We start from the raw sequence: 18972 nt of genomic DNA on the forward strand, positions 1-18972 counted from the left end.
GGAGTCTGATTCCCCTATTCTTGCAAGTGGGCCAGGCTTAGTGATCCATTTCTAAGGAAAACAGCTTAGCAGAAGGGAAAGAGAAAGAATAGCTTCTCGCTGGCTCTCTGGGTCTCAGATCACTCTCTTCTTCCTCAGGTCAAACTAACCTGATTTTTGATAGACCCATTCTTTGTTTAAATGCCTTCAAAGAGGTTACTGTCCAGCCTTAACCCAAGGCTCTATAAAGCACTGTACTTATCTCAGCTGGGATCCATTATTGGGGTTATGTTTTAAGTCTTCAAGAGCTAACATTTCTTTTTTTTTTTTCCCCCAATATTTATGTATTTGGCTGTGCCAGGTCTCAGTTGCAGCATGCGGGATCCTCGTTGCGGCATTCATGCAGGATCTAGTTCCCTGACCAAGGATCGAACCCGGGCCCCCTGCATTGAGAGCACAGAGTCTTAACCACTGGACCACCAGGGAAGTCCCAAGAGCTATCATTTCTTTATTTCCAACTCTTTAATAGGCATCCCATGATCTATCTGCATTAATTATTCTCACGTTTTGCTCAAGGACTTATGGTCTCTGTTAAGAACTCTACCTGCCAGAAAGGTGAAGGTCACAAGAAAAACAGCTCGTCGCCAGTAGGGGGTATTCTCCCCACTTCCTGCCTAAAGGCTATGCATGTACCTGAATACGGGCCCACTTATTCAGATGCTTAGTAAACAGCCAGGAGCCTGAGGCAGAAAGTTCTTAAGAGCAGTAAGCTCAGTGATGCCCCCAGCTCTCTGTCCTGTTAAGAGGCCAACTTGCCTCTATTACAGAGGCAGGATTCTGTTGGCCTTGTGGCCACAGGGAACTGGAACCCTCAGAGTTCATAGCTGGACACAGGGCTATTTAGAGGTTTGGCCTGTAGTATTACCCCTTAGGGAGCAGGCTTCAGATTGCTAGGTTCTCATACCCTGTCAATGCAACGGTGAAGAGACTCAAATTTTAAGCAATGTACATCTTGAATATTACTAATTTCACCGCTGTGAGTCCATTTCTGACACCCATCATACTGGCTAACAAGCTACTACTTTCACCAATGAAAACCCATTTCTAACTTTCATTTTGCTACTTAGCAAAGCCTCTGCTATTGATTGAGCTATGGCTAACAGAAGCATTTGTAGTAGCTAGAATCTGGAATACAGACTCCCTGATTAATATAGCCGACTACCCCTCCCCTGGTGTGTGACGTCCTGATTGGGGTCATTGCTAGCCCTTAATTTTACACAACACACACACACACACACACACACACACACACACACACACACACACAGAGGCTACTACTACGACTACTACACAGTCTTTGCTGGCAGTAAATTAACAGACCCCGTCATACCGTATAATATGATCAAAGGTACTGACAAATCTCAAGAAGCAGTGTGTCTCATCAGAAGAGTGGAAACCTAGAAAAGGGAGAGTCAGGGAGGCCAGGCTGACTGGCCCATCCAAGCAATGTTTGGGAGAGAGAGAATCCTGGTCAAAAAAGAGAACTTCACAAATAATGGCCCCGGGCTTCCCTAGTGGCGCAGGGGTTAAGAATCCGCCTGCCAATGCAGGGGACACGGGTTCGAGCCCTGGTCCAGGAAGATCCCACATGCCGTGGAGCAACTAAGCCCGTGTGCCACAACTACTGAGCCCACTTGACACAACTACTGAAGCCCACGCGCCTAGAGCCTGTGCTCCGCAACGAGAGAAGCCATCGCAATGAGAAGGCCGCGCACTGCAACGAAGAGTAGCCCCAGCTCCCTGCAACTAGAGAAAGTCAATGCGCAGCAACGAAGACCCAACGCAGCCAAAAATAAATAAATTAAATAAGTAATATTTTTTTAAAAAGCCAATTGAAATGTAAAATAATTTTTTTAAAAAAAGAAATAACGACCCCATTTCCAAGGCTATCCTTAGTGTGGGGATGGAGGCTCCAGCATGCTAATCTAATGCCTTTGAACAGGAGCCTTGTTTTGATTTCTTACTCACCAAAAAACCTTCCCATTAGAATCTGTCTCCCTATGTGGGTCTGACTCTGGAGAGGGAATGTTGATGTGTGTAGTCGACTAAAAAAAAAAAAAAGCACAACCTAATTGTGGGATCTCAGTTCCCCGACCAGGGATGGAATGCCGGGCCCTGTCAGTGAAAGCCCAGAATCCTAACCACTAGGCCACCAGGGAACTCCTGAGAATTATGTTTTATTCAGCGAACTTACTGAGGACTTAAGCCTGGGATACAGCCTCTCAGTTAGCTCTGAGAGACTGCTCCAAAGAGTAAGGAACGAGGGACTTCCCTGGTGGTCCTGTGGTTAGGACTCCATGATTCCACTGCAGGGGGCACCGGTTTCATCCCTGGTCAGGGAACTAAGATTCCCTGACCCACAGGCCAAGCACTGTGGCCAAAAAAATATTTTTTAATTTAAATAAATAAATAAAATAGGTAAGGGAAGAGCCAGGATATATGAGTATTTTGCTGAGGAAAAAAAACATGTAGTCAACCATCAGAACATCAAAAGATTACTGCTAATCACAAAAACAGCCATCTCAAGTTAATGATTTTGGTTTGGGAAGATGCAAGAGTCTGGGCTCATTGAAATCATTCCTTTGATATGCACCTTAACTATCTAGGGCCACTATCCTGTTTTTCTCTATCCTGAATCCACTCAAGGCTCACCCTCAAGGGCGGCTACAGTGAATGGTGGCTTTATGGCCACAACATCCTTTGTTTACTGAAATGCAGGTGACATTCTCTGTCCACAGTGTATACTTTATTCAGTGAGATGCTTCTACTGCTCATTATTAATAAAGGGACATTTTGACTTTGTAAATCGGGACTGAGAGCCATATTCTGGAGACAGTGCCTTCTGGGAGTGTGTTCGGAAGCCCCTCGGGGGCCGGAATATTTTGGGTACTCCTGTTTTGCATCTCTAGCATGCTGTACTTCCCATATCAGGCCAGTCCCACATTTCAGTGTAAGGGCTTGTTTTTATTTTTATTTTTTTATTTTTCATTTTTTGCGGTACGCGGGCCTCTCACCGTTGTGGCCTCTCCCATTGCGGAGCACAGGCTCCGGACACGCAGGCTCAGCGGCCACGGCTCATGGGCCAGCCGCTCCGCAGCATTTAGGATCTTCCCAGACCTGGGCACGAACCCCTGTCCCCTGCATTGGCAGGCGGACTCTCAACCACTGCGCCACGAGGGAAGCCCTTTATTTTTATTTTTTCATGGTTTTTTTTTTGGCTTGCTGAATCTCAGGTCCCCTACCAGAAATTGAACCCAGGCCCCGGCAGTGAAAGCATGGAATCCTAACCACTAGGCCACCAGGGAACTCCCTTGAGTTGTTTCTTTTTAGGGCTTGTTGAATGGACTCCTGCAGCTAGGTGGTAAATGAAGTGAGGGCAGGGGCCGTGCCCATGGAACTTCTATATTCTCAGCACTCAGCAGAAGGCCAGGCTTGGAGAAAGCTCTCAATACATACTTTTTGAGGAAAAGAGACTCTGAATAGCAAAAGTACACTGGCCACTCAATTTTCCGGATCTATACAGATGAGGGCCAAACCTCCAATTCCCCAAGGTGATATCCCTTCTCACAACCTCTTGGAGAGTGTCCTAGTGGCAACATCCCGCTGCCACACTGAGAAGACCTCAGGCAGCCACGGGACCAAGATCATCCCAGGGTAAACTTAGTGGCAATAGAAAGTTCATTCATCAGTTAAACATTTACTGAGCACCTACTACATTCTGAGCACTTAATTAGACACCAGGCATACCACGATTTAGAATAAGGGCTCTCAGGCCAACACTGCCAGTGATACAAATAACAAACAGTAACATAATTCATCTGCAATGATCTATATGGGAGTAGAATCTACAAAAGAGTGGATATATGTATATGTATAACTGACTCACTGTACAGCAGAAACTGACACAACATCGTAAATCAACTATACTCCAATAAAAAAATTTAAAAAAAACAGTAACAAAATTCCGAAGATAAAGGTATTGCAAAGTAACAGCTTAAGTGTAATTTTCTACTGGTGGTAGGGAAGTTTAAGGAAGGTTTAAAGTGACATCTGAGCCGTATCTTGAAGTGTCAAAAGGAGTTAAACCACGCTAGTTTGACTTGTCTACCTTGGAGAATTTTCAGAGAAAGAAAAGCTCCTACTAACCTTTAAAGTAGCCAAGGGTATTATTTCAACAAAAGAGTTCAATTTCATGTTTGTTGCATGCTCTTGGGGTTGTAGGTAGTGAAAAGGAGTATTTGCCTTTTCATAGAACAGAGAGCTTATTGTTTAATTCGATTACCCAATACCATCCTTCTGTGCGCACCCTGATTTTAGTCCTTATAAGAATTTGGCCAATTTCAGCATTTGCTACACACTTCCACATTTCTGGCAGATACTGTAAGATTTAAAAAATGATTATACCTTATACCTAGCTTGCTCAGGCATACCGATGGCAGGCTGTAGAATGTACAGTTAGATTGGCAAACACTGGGGTGTCAGTTCCAGCAGGAAGAGGATACTTCAAATAAAAACTCTTGTCATATAGGGAATGTTGGGAGAGAGTACATGCATTTCAAAAATTCAAATACATATATTGCATATACAGGCTTCATGAATTTTGTTCTGATTTATTTCTACAAGTCTCGGCCAGAATTACAGACTTGCAAGGAAGTGGAAACTATATGTATAAAGAGAGTGGTAAAGAAAAATACAAAATACTTGTGGGGTTAGGCACTGTTGAAAATCTCTATATAGGACATTGGTTCAAGATGGCGGAGTAGAAGGACGTGCTCACTTGCAAGAGCACCTGAATCACAACTAACTGCTGAACAATCATCGACAGGAAGACACTACAACTCATCAAAAAAGATACCCCAGGGCTTCCCTGGTGGCGCAGTGGTTGAGAGTCCGCCTGCCGATGCAGGGGACACGGGTTCGTGCCCCAGTCCAGGAGGATCCCACATGCCGCTGAGCGGCTGGGCCCGTGAGCCATGGCCGATGGGCCTGCGCGTCCGAAGCCTGTGCTCCGCAATGGGAGAGGCCACAGCAGTGAGAGGCCCGCGTAACGCAAAAAAAAAAAAAAGAATGGGGGACTTCCCTGGCGGTCTAGTGGTTAAGACTTCGCCTTCCAATGCAGGGGGAATGGGTTCGATCCCTGGTCAGGGAGCTGAGATCCCACATGCTTCACGGCCAAAAAAGCAAAACATAAAACAGAAGCAGTATTGTAACAAATTCAATAAACACTTTAAAAATGGTCAACATCAAAAAAAAATCATTATAATATAAAGATTGGTTAACCCATGTATTGGAGAGCTGAAAAGGCAAAAAGGGAACCACCTTAAGGTAGTAACTGCTAGAAACAGCTCTGGCTCCTAGAACTGGAGGGAAAAACGGAGAGACGTTGTTATTATTAAGACTGACAAAAACAACAGGGATCTACTGTAGAGCACAGGGAACTATAGTCAATATTTTGAATTCATGGTAATAAACCATAATGGAAAAGAATCGGAATAAAAGAATTTAGATATATACATATATATGTATAACTGAATCATTTTGCTGTACACCTGAAACTAACACAATATTGTAAATCAACGATAGTTGATAAACAAAGCTGGTCTCTCTATATACTGAAATATTATTCAGCCGTAAAAAGAATGAAATCTGACACATGCTATCACATGGATGAACCTTGAAAACATTATGCTAAGTGAAAGAAACCAGTCACAAAAGGTCACATATTGTATGATCCAATTTTTTTTTTTTTTTGGCGGTGCGCGGGCCTCTCACTGTTGTGGCCTCTCCCGTTGCGGAGCACAGGCTCCGGACGCGCAGGCTCAGCGGCCATGGCTCACGGGCCCAGCCGCTCCGCGGCATGTGGGATCTTCCTGGACCGGGGCACGAACTCGTGTCTCCTGCATCGGCAGGCGGACTCTCGACCACTGCGCCACCAGGGAAGCCCTAAACGATTTTTGTTATTTGATTTCATGTGCATAAACACTCCATCGATCCGTCCTTTTACAGCCTTCAGGGCAGGCACATCAGCCCTTAGATGCTGCAGGCTTGTGAACACATAACACAGTTCTCGGAAAGCGTCGCCTCTGCGCTTGGTAGAGCACACACTTTGAAATGTGCTATTAGAAATATCTGATTTAGCAGTCTTATTCATTGTCCCCCTGGGAACTTGGTTCCTCTTAATTTGGCCATGTGGAAAGGGGAGTGGGCAGGGAGTGACAACTGGAACAGCAGAGGCACCTGTAACGCCAACTAGGAAGGCAGTGTCACCTGAGGACGCTAGTGGAAGAGTAAAAAGTAAAAAGCCCCAGAAAATTCTGCTCTCCTGAGCGCATTACTGCATTGGCGCAGCGCCTCTCAAGCCGTGGAGTCCATTCTAACCCCAGGGAATCTTGGCACCGCAGTCTGGGCCAGCAGGTCTGGGGCGGAGCCTGAGACCCTGCATGTCTAAGCCCTTAATTCTTTTCCCCTTTATGAAGCTCCCAGGGCAGGCAGAGGACGAGGGTTCCCAAGCTACACTCTGAGTAGTGAGGTACAATTTCCAGTGTGATGGACTATCCTCATATTTTAACGTTTCATGAAGCTTGTGTTTTTATGCACAGTATATCTTTTGGATGACCCCTAAGCAAGTAATAAATACTGAGAAATTTCCCACCAAACAAGGTTACAAATTATTTTGCCCTTTAAAAGAATAACACTTCATGGAGTTCCCTGATGGCCTAGTGGTTAGTATTCCAGGCTTTCACTGCTGTGGCCCTGGGTTCAGTCCCTGGTCAGGGAACTGAGATCCTGCAAGCCCAAAGGCACGGCCAAAAAAAGAAAAGAAAAATAAAAGAATAGCACTTCAGTTACCTGTATAATTTACAAAAGCAGAACATTTCACCACTGATGGATCCATAAAACTATAGCCTAAATGTATTTTTATGCTGTGTATAAAATCTTACTTTATCCTTTTATTTTCACAGGGCAACACACAATTAGGCAATGAGCATCATGTAAAACTGATAGCAACAACTTAACATACTTCTATTTTCATTTTAGGTTTTTATTTTTTAACATTCTCTGAAACCTTTCCTTTTTTTATATTTATTCAACACTTATCGTTAAGAATTTTAGTACACATACTAAGAGCCAAGTACTGTCATATTCTGATCTGCTTACATCTAGGATTTTTAACTACTTAAAAACATTTAACATATTTCTTTCCCTCCAGCAAACTCTAGCAAACTTTTCCCTTCAATAGGATTCTTTCAGAAGTTGCCAGATACCACCTCTGAGCTCTAACTCAGTAATCAGCAACTGTGGCACCACAAGTGGCAATCTCTTGGTAATAGGGTCAGTGGTTTCATCGAATACAACACAAGTGATCCTAGCTGAGGAAGCCTGGCTTCTTCACAGGAGCATATCCCAAACTACAAACCTAAGCACCCAATTCTCTTGCTGACTATATCTTTGCCAGAAGACCGTAGACTAATTTTTATGGGATCAAGACTGTAAATAAGTACATGTTCCCTATAAGAAATGTCTTAATTCTACTCCCCTTAATGAAATAAAGGCTCTTTGAAAAATCCGAAAGGTTCGGGAAGCAAACACCGTGGAGTGTTCGGATGTTCAGCCATCTGTCCTTTTCAAGTAACCACGTTCTATGAACGGTCGTGCTGCTACAGCAGAATGCAGGCAGGATTGATCAATGAAGTTCCAAAAGTTGTATTCAGAGAACACAATTTTATAAAGACTGACAGTTTAATTAAGACAAAAAAAGCAAAAACATTTATATGTGGTGACGATTTAAACAACATGAGACTTTAAGGTGAACAGCCTTCTGACAGTCATCAACACTAAAAGGATGAAAGACCCTGCTTTCTACAAAAAGCACGATGTGAAATTTAGGAAAACATTACTAAATGTGGCATAATTTAAAAAAAAAAAGGCCCCAAAGAAAAACAAATATATATTTTTTGAGAAACAGTATTTCTCAATGTCAAACTAAGTGATGTTTATATCATTATAATCAACATAATTATTTTATCTTTTGGCTTCCAGATGGAATTTTAGAAAATACTTGCAAGAAAACAGTTCTGAAAGTGCTTCCTCTTAAGTTCTTTGGTACCATTTGGTCATTTTGATAGTTATCAATTCATTAAGTAGGTACTTTAACGCATATGTATCAACAAAAACGCAACAAGAAGTACAAATGTTTAGAAAACGACAATTGAAGAATATATTTTATTTTTGACCTCACGGAAAACAGAACTCTAAAATTTTACTTGTGTTTCTGTGACAAAGATGTCTGTACTGACTACAAGAACATCGCTAACTAGATTTAAAGAAATGTTACATAAAACATCCCTTTTTGATTATTAGAATAACTGTCCTATGTACTTTTTCTTAAGTAGAAGAGGCAAGTTTCAGCTTGAAAAAAGGATAATTTTGAATTTCATAAAGTCATACTCTTTTGTGCCTTCTGATTCAGCGAGTGTCAGCATCTAGAATTTAATGTCAGTTGCAGAATGTTAAGGATTATTCTTTTATTTCAGCTAATTTTCTTCCTGCAGCATTTTCTCTATCTCCTTATCCCAGTTTTCATCTCGTTTCTCTGATTCTGTCACCACTTCGTATTCTTGAAGTTCCTGTTGTAGTTCCTTCTCCCAATCTGCAGAATCCTCTAAAAGAAACAAATGAGAAAAAAAAAAAAAGATTCTGAATTTTTAATGCCAGTCTTAACAATGCAGTCCACCATAACTACCTGTGTAAGTCCTACCACGGAAATATTTACTGTGTCAGCCTTCAGCACTGTGTGCGCTCAGAAAAATTGAACAGATTTTTAACTAATATGATTAGAAAGATAAACTTATTAAATGTAGAAGCAAAGGTATCAGATGTTGTCAGTAAGTTTTGCATGTTATTTTTCTTTACCTAGGTCTCTGATTTTCCTTCTATTTAAATGGATAATTGATAATTAATATTTGGTCGCAAATTAATTTTTACCACTACCAATGATGATGATGGTAGCAAAAACAGCTAACATTTCTCGAGCACTCACTCAGCCAGGCCTAGGGCTAAGTGCTCTCTACATATCACTCTTTTCATCCTTAGAACAATACGTGGACCAAAGATACAGTTATACACATTTGACAGATGGGGAAATGGAGGCTTATAGGTTAAGTGACTTGCCCAAGGTCACACAGCTTGACAGTGACAGACATACGGATGGAACCACATCTGCAGGGCTCCACAGTCTGTGCTTAGTGGTCTCCCACGAGTGGCAAAAGACACCAGGACCTGAAGTCAGGCAGTCTCTCGCCAAAGCCTGGCCCCCCAGGTGGGTTCTACCTGAGCTCTCACACCGGTGAGATTTCGAGCTGCAACTTGCCACTTGGACGCTCAATATACGGGTGTATGCAAATACATATAGGATAAGGCATCTGCTATGTAGTGTTATAAAACAGCCAGAAAACAAACCAGCTATTTAAAAAGTAAAAGCTAAAATTCATTTTCATCTTGTAAAAATAAACCTTAAACTTAGTACCTATAGAGAAAAGAAAAACCAAATGTTTTCAATTTTTTATAGCAGTGACCATGTTGCGTAGCAAAACACCGATTTCATGAATATTAGGTGCTTACTGGCTGCTAAGCTCTACTTTAGGTGCTGTAGGGGATAAAAAGACAAGGTGTACCTGCCCTTGAGGAACTTACAATTTAGCTGGGGGGCCGAGACAACTAACATATGAAAGAATATTAAGTGGTCCAAATTATCACTAGGGCAGGGATTCAAAGAAAGAATAGCTTGCCCAGAACGGCCAGCCAATGCCACGGGAATCCTGACCAGGCTTCCTTCCAGTCTCCGTGGGCTCTCTGCTACTAGTCGTCACCAGCAAGGGAAGCAGGGCACAGTCTGCTCGAGCTACTGCCTGCTGCACGCGGGGCGCATGCCCGCCTTCCTTCCGCGGTGGCCAGCAGCCATCGTATCAGAAAATAGATGGGGTACAAGGGGTCTGGGGGGAGCGAGCCCAGATTTTCACTTCCCCACTCGCTTCTCTTTCCCCCACCAGCCGCTTCCCCCAGCAGTTCTCTCCTGCAGAGTCCCTCTGCAGTGTGCAGTGTGCGCGTGGGCAGGCGGTTCACCTCTGGGAGGTCAGCTTTCTCACCGGTGCTTTCTGCACAACAGTGGGAACAGCTGGCTTCCGCGATGGTGAGTCTCTGAAGGCTTCATGAATGATGATTAACCCAAGCCTTTGCTTGTTATCTACTAGAAAGCCAGTAATTTGTCCTGATGTGCCAAAGAACGCAGTCCCATCACTTGCACTGTTTTTCTAAATTACCTTAGTTTTTAAGCTAATTTGGTTTCTTAAAGCAGCCTACTCCTTCCCAGAAGCGATGTGCTAGTGGCACACAGCAGCTGGGAAAAGAGTCTTCTACCTACAGTATAAACCCCAGCAGGACGCAGCTTTGAAAGCAGAAGGCCGCAGGGCAGCATCTCCACGTGAAGGGGTGTGCCTGCTTTCTTGCCCGCTCCTGGCCATGTGTTCTCAGGGCTGAGACGTCTTGGAAGACTCACTTAACCTCTCTGATCTGTTTCTCCTTTCTAAGCCTCTGTGCTTAGAAGGGCAGAGGGACAGGAGACGAGGTCACGTGTGCTAGAATCCCCCTTCTAGTGGGGAACAGAGAAGCAGTTTTGATGCAAAAGTTACGACACAGTTTTGTGTATCTGCTCCAGAATAACAATTTTCTATGGTCAGCTTCGGCACTGGGGACAGGAACGGTGATGTCGTTGGCTCTGTACCTTCCAGCGCGACTGTCTCCTCCTCTTTTTTGTCCAGCACCAGCTGCTCCATTTCCTTCCTCAGGTCCTCCTGATCTAAGTTACAGGAATCGAAGGCGTCACTGACAAACTCAGAAACACCTGGGCTGGTAGAAATCTCCTCTTCATCCTGAAATGCAACAAATGAGCTCTGGAAATGGTTTTTGAAGCGACATATAGAGACTAGAGCTCGTGTTTATGGTCATCTCACAATTTAACGCAGCCTCATTTTCATTCCCTTCCTCTGGTAGTCAGATGGTCGCTGCTCTCCACCTCCTAACCTGCACACTGGCTCGGTAACCACATGAGCTACCACCTGAATCTCTACGCTCATTCCTGGTCTGGATCACTCCAATCGTTCTGTCCCATCCCTGACGAGCACATCTTGAACTACTGATGCCAGGGAATCGTCTCACGTCTCAGCTGTAGGTCCTTAACTCTTCAAGTACCGGACCCCTCTTCTTCAGAACAGATAAGACCCATATTCATAAGTAGTTTTGAAATGGTATCTGAGATAGTCAACACAGAGCTACTTCATTTCCAGACATCAGCTACTAGGTATAATGTAAAACTGTATTACCTCTTGAGTTTTAAGTTGAGATTTGATTACAACAGGTGGCGTTTTGGGCCGTACTGCCTCTAAGAAGTGAGAATAAAAGAGACAAGAATTGCTTGATTCAATTCCGAATACATATTATAACAACAACTAAATTATCCACAAGCATGATCATACTAAATAATTTACAGAAATTAGCTTTTAATGTTCTGCTTTCCGTTTTTCTGCAGTAAGAACTACCCAGATGAAACCATCTCAGCCTCTTTCTTTTGGGGATCTTTTTAATATGTATCATCATATTCAATACCCCTTATGTAAGATTTCCAGCAGGAAATAAATTTTGACTTCAGTGTTAGCAAAATGCACTGAAGAATAGTTCTGCTCTTTCTTTTAGGATAATGAGAATGAAGTTATTTATCAAGTTTTCCTTTTCTCACAAAGTAAAATGTAACGCTCAGGCACAGTGGCTCCTCTTCCTCACAGGCTGCGTCTTCTGTCTTCTCAACCTAACCACAGACGGGCTTTACTGAATCCTGTCTTAAGCCCATCTTGATACACGGGCAGTATTGGGTAAAATGGCATTTTCCAATAAAAGTAATAAAGAAGGAATACTAAAGAATGAGAGACACCTGAGATTCATATTAACATCTACATGCAAAATGCCAAATGGTACTGTGTAGAGCAGATTCATTACATTCCTCTGACCCTAAATGCAGTGTCAGGTACCTTCCTAGTGGTCCGTACAACCTGTGCCTTAGGACACATTGTTTTGTGTAATCATGTAAAATTCCATGAACGGATAAGTCTCCAGTTATAACGGGTACCCATACACAGCAGGTGTTCATTAAACGTTAAAAATGTGACACAAAATACATATCTTGTTTCAATTTTTATTATAGGTATTAAATCACTGCCGCTATTATAAACCACTTTCCCCCAAAACCAGGGGTAAAACTGTCAGAATGAGGAAGAGTCACATGTGTAAGTGACTCGTGTCTAGCTCCAGGCTGGATATCTTAGCTCTGTTCTGCAGACTGGAGTACTGGGGAAATGAGCAGGCTGAATGGAAGACTGAGAAATGAAGCAGAGCAGGGAACTGAGTCAGCGGAGAACAGAAGGTATAAAAAGGGCAAGGAAAGAGATGGGAAGACGACTGGTGACGGAGGGAGAAACAAAAAGGAAGAAATAAAAAACCCAAAGAACGAGAGAAAGACAGCAAAGTAAAAGAAAGCTGGGGGAAGACGGTGAGCAGGGTCAGAGAGAGGGCAACAAGGGAAGAATGAGCATTTCCTCTGGAAAGAAAAGAACTTTCCCTAAGATGACGATGACATTTCTGGTATACACATGATGACAAGCTCATGAGAATCTCTAAATGAAGAATATTTTAAAAGTAACTCTTTTGTTTTTTTCCCACAGAGTGACATCTTCTCTGAATATACCTGTCAGTGGCAACTCATCCTCTCTGCCGTGGCCCTTCTCCTCCTTCCCGGTAGCCTGCTGCTGGGCCGCCAGAGCCGTGAGCTGGGCTGACTGCTTAATCAGGGAGACGCGGTAAAAGTAGTTCCTCCAAAACACTTCTTCCTTCACACTTTCAAAGATAAACACCACATTTGAGAAGGCATGCATAGTGTGTGTGCAGCGTTTAGCTGTTGCAGTGGAGATGGGAACAGATGACTTTTAGGGACATTTTCAAATCTGAATGAGGCTCAAACGAAATTCTCATTGGCTTTTGAACTGAAAGCTGAATAACAGGATAAAGAGAATAGCTATCTTCTCCACAGCAGCAAAAGACAAGTTTATAGAACACTAATGAAACCTCAGTGTTTCTTGGTATTTTAATACCAACACTGCCCTCAGCAGAGGAAAACAGGGTACCGCTTTCAAAGCACCATGAGCAACCTGGGAGACGGAAGCAGAGCCGGGGCTCCACCGACTGTCTGCTGTTTACCGAAGGATTAAACGCTTTCAAGCAGTGAGAATAAAGTATTGTAGGTGTTGCTCTTCATGACAGGAAATGTCTGGTAGCTTGCAAATAACTAGCAATCAGTAACAGTTAGCAATGAGGTGGAAGATGGTTGATAAAAAAAAGACTGAAGTGCAGTTCAACCTGAGAACTCTCAGTGGTTCTCAAACCTGGCTGCACATTAGAGTCACCTGGGGTGGGGCGTTGGCGCCCAAGAGGGGTAAGGTAAGTATCCATACGGGGGCGGCCTGGAATGGAGAGTGAGAGCCTGAGCAGAGAGAGGAGGGTGTCTGAGCTCGGGAGTGGGTGGTGGTGAAAAAGGAAGATTGGTCGCTCGCAAGGGGATTGATTGCTTAAGGAAAAATATTAAGGATAGTGGAAACCAGGTTTCTCACCATCAGAAAAGGGAGTTACAATCATGGAAAGAGAAAACTCTAGAATGATCCCTGTTGTGAAGTATCACTGTGAACACATGGTTTTCATTTGAGAGAGATGCAAACAAGTCCATGTGTGTGTTATATGAGCACACTAGCTCTGTCCACTGAGTGGGCCAAGGAAGAGTGACACCCCAATAGCCATGAGCATGCCTAATGCTTAGACTTTGCTTTCTAAACACCACTTTCCACTAAAAGGAACCAGAACTCCTTGGATAAATGGCCAATTCTAGGGTTACAGCAGGGGAAGAACACGGTGAGCCTGGAGGACTATCTCATGCCAGAAAGGAAGGGCTCAAAAAATGGTAGGGAGACTTCCCTGGTGGCGCAGTGGTTAAGAATCCGCCTGCCAATGCAGGAGACACGGGTTCAAGCCTTGGTCCGGGAAGACTCCACATGGTGCGGAGCAACTAAGCCTGCGAACCACAACTACTGAGCCTGCGCTCTAGAGCCCAAAAGCCACAGCTACTGAGCCCATGTGCCACAGCTACTGAAGCCTGCGTACCTAGAGCCTGTGTTCTGCAACAAGACAAGCCACCGCAATGAGAAGCCCGCACACCGCAACGAAGAGTAGCCCCCGCTCGCTGCAACTGGAGAAAAGCCCACACGCAGCAACGAACACCCAACACAGCCAAAAATAAATAAAAAAAAAAAAAAAAAAAAAGAAACCGCCTGCCAATGCAAGGGACGTGGGTTCGAGCCCTGGTCCTGGAAGATCCCACATGCCGCGGAGCAACTAAGCCCGCGAGCCACAACTACTGAGCCCACGTGCCACAACTAGTGAAGCCCGCACGCCTAGAGCCCGAGCTCCACAACGAGAAGCCACTGCCATGAGAAGCCCGTGCACCGCAACGAAGAGTAACCCCTGCTCGCCGCAACTAAAGAAAGCCCGTGTGCGGCAACGAATACCCAACACAGCCAACAATAAATAAATAAATAAATAATAAATTAAAAAAAATGATGGGGATGAGTCAAAAGGACACAGAAGCCAGCCTGAACAGGCTTCCACTGGCAAATACGTGATGATGTGAGCATCAAAATAAATAACGATAGCAGTGGATTATAACCATTGCATAAAACAGGACCATGAGTCCACAGAGATATACATAAATACATGAATACATGGAAAATTTGAGGAGAAATGAGATATTCACAGAACTTCAAAGTACCTCCCCAGAAAATAGTTATTAATTTCATAGAGGAAAGGAGTAATTTTATAGTTAAGAAGGCTGGCAGACACCACTTTCATCAAGTGACCAAAGTGTGGACAGTAGTGGAACAAAATGGCAATACGTGCCACCTGACAGGATGCAACAGACTCAAGGAGACTGATGAGACACTAAAACTACTGTAAATGCAACATGTGAGTCTGAAGTGGATCCTTTTGCTAAAAAGGATATTATTGGGACAAATGGTAAAACCTGAATAAGGTCTGAGAATCAGACAGTAATAAGGCATTAAGTGACCATTTCCTGATTGGGATGGTTACATTCTGATTATGTAGGAACTCTTTGTTTGTAGGAAATACACACTAAAGCTTCAGGGGTGATGGGGTATCAGACCTCAAAGGATTCATTAAAAAAGTTCTTTATACTGTACTTGCCACCATTCCATAAGTTTGTGATTGTTTCAAAATAATAAAAAAAAAACACTGATGACTGTGCTCACCTCAGAGTAATTAAGTAAAAATCTCCAAGGTGGAAGACAAAACATGACTCAACAAAAAACACCCCCCTCCCAAAACAACAACAACAATACAAAACAAGGACAGCCAAGGAACGGCTTTGGTGACCTGCGGAGGATGTGTGGATTTTTTTTTTGTGCCTCATTTTATGTTCTAAAAATGCTTTGCTAGTAGAGAGGACAAAAGGGTAGGAGAATGCCTCTCTACCCCCTGGTTTAATAGAAGGGATGCAGGTTCTTAGAATGGAAGGGAAAGTCGAGAAAGTCGAGAAAGAAAGCATGACAGAAAAAGACTTTGAAGGAGTAGAAGAAAACCAGTGAGAACAGAAAAAAAATACTGAGACTCAGGTTTGTGAATGAGGACAGGGCTGGCCTTAGACAGGACATCAGAACACGTTGTTGTCACATCTAAGAATGGTGAAGCTGGGTCAGGGAGCTAGCTTTCTAAGTGACGGAAGCAAAATGCACGATTATCTACACAAGCTAGGTCAGGTAACAAGACGATAGGCAGCTAGACACAACTCATCTTTTCTTTCATTAATTCCACCAATATTTACCGAATGCCACATGCATCAGGCCTTATGCTAGGTACTGGGGGGATTCGGGGATGAATAAGACAAGTTGTCGGCCAAAACAGATGGTCACAGGAAAAATGACCTCTTACTTGTTAAGTTCTTACTATGTGCCCAGCAGCACTTCCCATAATCATGAGGCCTCATAACTGTCTTTTTCTTTCTTTCTTTCTTTTGGCTGCTCCATGGCTTTTGGGATCTTAGTTCCCTGACCAGGGATTGAACGCAGGTAGTGAAAGTGCTGAGTCCTAAACACTGGACTGCCAGGGAATTCCCGTAACTGTCTTTTTCTCTTGGAAGTAGATCACAGGAGGAAGACCTGACTTAACAATGGTTCATAAAGGGTCAAAGACGACCACAAGTTTAGTTGTGCAAACAGTAGTACACTGCAGCTGCTGGAAGAGCTAAGGAAAGCTTAGGCTGCATTAAAAAGCAACATGACAGGGCTTCCCTGGTGGCGCAGTGGTTGAGAGTCCGCCTGCCGATGCAGGGGACACGGGTTCGTGCCCCGGTCCGGGAAGATCCCACATGCCGCGGAGCGGCTGGGCCCGTGAGCCATGGCCGCTGAGCCTGTGCGTCCGGAGCCTGTGCTCCGCAACGGGAGAGGCCAGAACGGTGAGAGGCCAGCGTACCGAAAAAAAAAAAAAAAAAAGCAACATGACACACTACGGTGTGCTGTTCTGCAATGAGACAGCACATCATATTCACTTAGGGGAACTCACTTTCACAGGTTAATGCCCTGGATGGTGACGGGGTACAGAGACTAGGACACCTGGGGACCAAATGAAGGAACTAGGATTGACTGTTTACCCACATACGTTCAAGGGTCTTAAACCCTAACATCACAGCTATACAAAACTGAGATTAGCCTTCCCAGGAGGTAGTGGGCTGCCTGAATATTTTCAAGGTCAGGTTTTTTTAAAAAAATTAATTAATTAATTTATTTTTGGCTGCATTGAGCCTTTGTTGCTGTGTGCAGGCTTTCTCTAGTTGCGGACAGTGGGGGTTACTCTTCGTTGCAGTGCGTGGGCTTCTCATCGCAGTGGCCTCTCTTGTTGCGGAGCATGGGCTCTAGGCACGCAGTAGCTGTGGCATGAGGGCTCAGTAGTTGTGGCTCGCAGGCTCCAGAGCGCAGGCTCAGTAGCTGTGATGCACAGGCTTAGTTGCTCCACTGCATGTGGGATCTTCCCAGACCAGGGCTCGAACCCGTGTCCTTTGCATTGGCAGGCGGATTCTTAACCACTGCACCACCAGGGAAGCCCTCAAGGTCAGTTTTAATTCTGACCTCTATGAAATGTCCAAAATAAAACAGGAATACTATCTCTCTACAGTGATCAAGGGCAATGTCTGCTCTCTTAATAACATCTGGACTGTTTTCTTTTCCAGAGTCTCTCCCTCTTGATGTAAGAGGAAGCGATCACAGGCACACTGCAGAGATATTCGGTTGCCCTACGGAGAGAGTCACAAAGCAGATGACACACTAACAGTTCTGAGAAGTCCTATGATAAAGAAATCCATCGGCTGTAGCAACGCCCAAACGTTAATCTGACCACATATACCTTCATGGACTATTTTAAAGTATTCGTATGCTGTGAACACCTTCTGGGAAACAATGGGCACGTCACAGCTTGAGGTTGGAAAGACTTGTGACTTCCCTACTGTCATCAGTGGGAAGGCCTCAGAGGGTGCCCCTGTGACACCAGCAGGGCCTTGTCTGGTGCTAGCACTGCTGTCACAGGGAAGTGCTAACACACTAAAAGGCATTTTGAAATACAGAGCAAGTGTTTGTTTTGTTTTCTAAATTGTTCCTGGTTAATGATGGCTTCTACTCAGAAAAAGTGTCCCAAGGCTTCCCTGGTGGCTCAATGGTTAAGAATCTGCCTGCCAGTGCATGGGACACGGGTTCGAGCCCTAGTCCTGGAATATCCCACATGCCGTGGAGCAGCTAACCCCGTGTGCCACAACTACTGAGCCTATGCTCTAGAACCCATGAGCCACAACTACTGAGCCCACGTGCCAAAACTACTGAAGCCCATGCCTAGAGACCGTGCTCTGCAACAAGAGAAGCCACCGCAATGAGAAGCCTGCACACCGCAAGGAAGAGTAGCCCCCACTTGCCACAACTAGAGAAAGCCCGTATGCAGCAACGAAGACCCAATACAGCCAAAAATAAATAAATTAATTAATTAAAAAAGAAAAAAAAGAAAAAATGTCCCAAATGATACAGGTTGTACTTCTGTATGTCCGGAAGGAAAAGTCCAGAAGTCTTATATTTGTATGTGATGGCTCATTTTTGTTTTGTTTTAATATGGAAATTTCAACAAAAGTACAGAAACTAGAACAATGAACCCTCATGTACCTGTGACCTAACTTCAACACTTACCAGCATTCTGCCAACCACGTTTCAAAACCTATGCCCCTCTCCCCTGCATAAATGCTTTTCTTTGGGTGGGGTTGGAATATTTTAAGGCAATGCCAGGCATCATGTCCTTTCATCCATAAATACTTCAGTAAATATTCCTAACAGATAAAGACTCATAAAAAGAACCCTAATTTCTAAATCTTCCCTAACAGAATAAGCAGTAGGAAACTGGAATTATATTACTCAATGGGCAGTTTTTGTAGCTGGTGACAAAACAAAAATACTATTTGCCAAATATCAATTCTCCAAAGCTTAAAAGAAATCTAAAATTACTGGCAGCAGCGAGAGGGAATGCAGAATTGGCAATAACCAAAACTACATGCCTGCCACGAGCACCCCAGGCCACACATCTGAGTGCCTCAGGGCCTCTGGACAGTCCTGAGAAACCGGCAGAGCCCAACGTGCGGCTTGGGGTGATTCGAATGGTTTTCGAGTTGCGGGAGCGCATCTGACCCCAGAGCTTTGCCACTCTTCTCTCAAAGGCAGCCCGTGGAGGCAGGAGGCA

The 18972-nt window shown here is 44.0% G+C and overlaps 1 protein-coding gene across 2 annotated transcripts in view; it reads right to left on the bottom strand.

Moving 5' to 3' along the window:
* Window positions 1-8248: 8248 nt before the first annotated feature.
* The window catches only part of SYAP1 (synapse associated protein 1), a 31462-nt gene continuing 20738 nt past the window's right edge, over window positions 8249-18972 (bottom strand). For both annotated transcript variants that reach the window (XM_073799251.1, XM_019925634.3), the window contains 4 exons: window positions 12833-12981; window positions 11418-11476; window positions 10820-10967; window positions 8249-8701 (listed from right to left, as the gene is read on the bottom strand). In XM_073799251.1, coding sequence (XP_073655352.1) covers window positions 8574-8701; window positions 10820-10967; window positions 11418-11476; window positions 12833-12981 — 484 coding nt within the window. In that variant the 3' untranslated portion in view covers window positions 8249-8573. The remainder of the gene's footprint in view (window positions 8702-10819; window positions 10968-11417; window positions 11477-12832; window positions 12982-18972) is intronic.

The sequence above is a fragment of the Tursiops truncatus genome, chromosome X (genome assembly GCF_011762595.2).
Source record: "Tursiops truncatus isolate mTurTru1 chromosome X, mTurTru1.mat.Y, whole genome shotgun sequence".
Classification (NCBI taxonomy): domain Eukaryota; kingdom Metazoa; phylum Chordata; class Mammalia; order Artiodactyla; family Delphinidae; genus Tursiops; species Tursiops truncatus.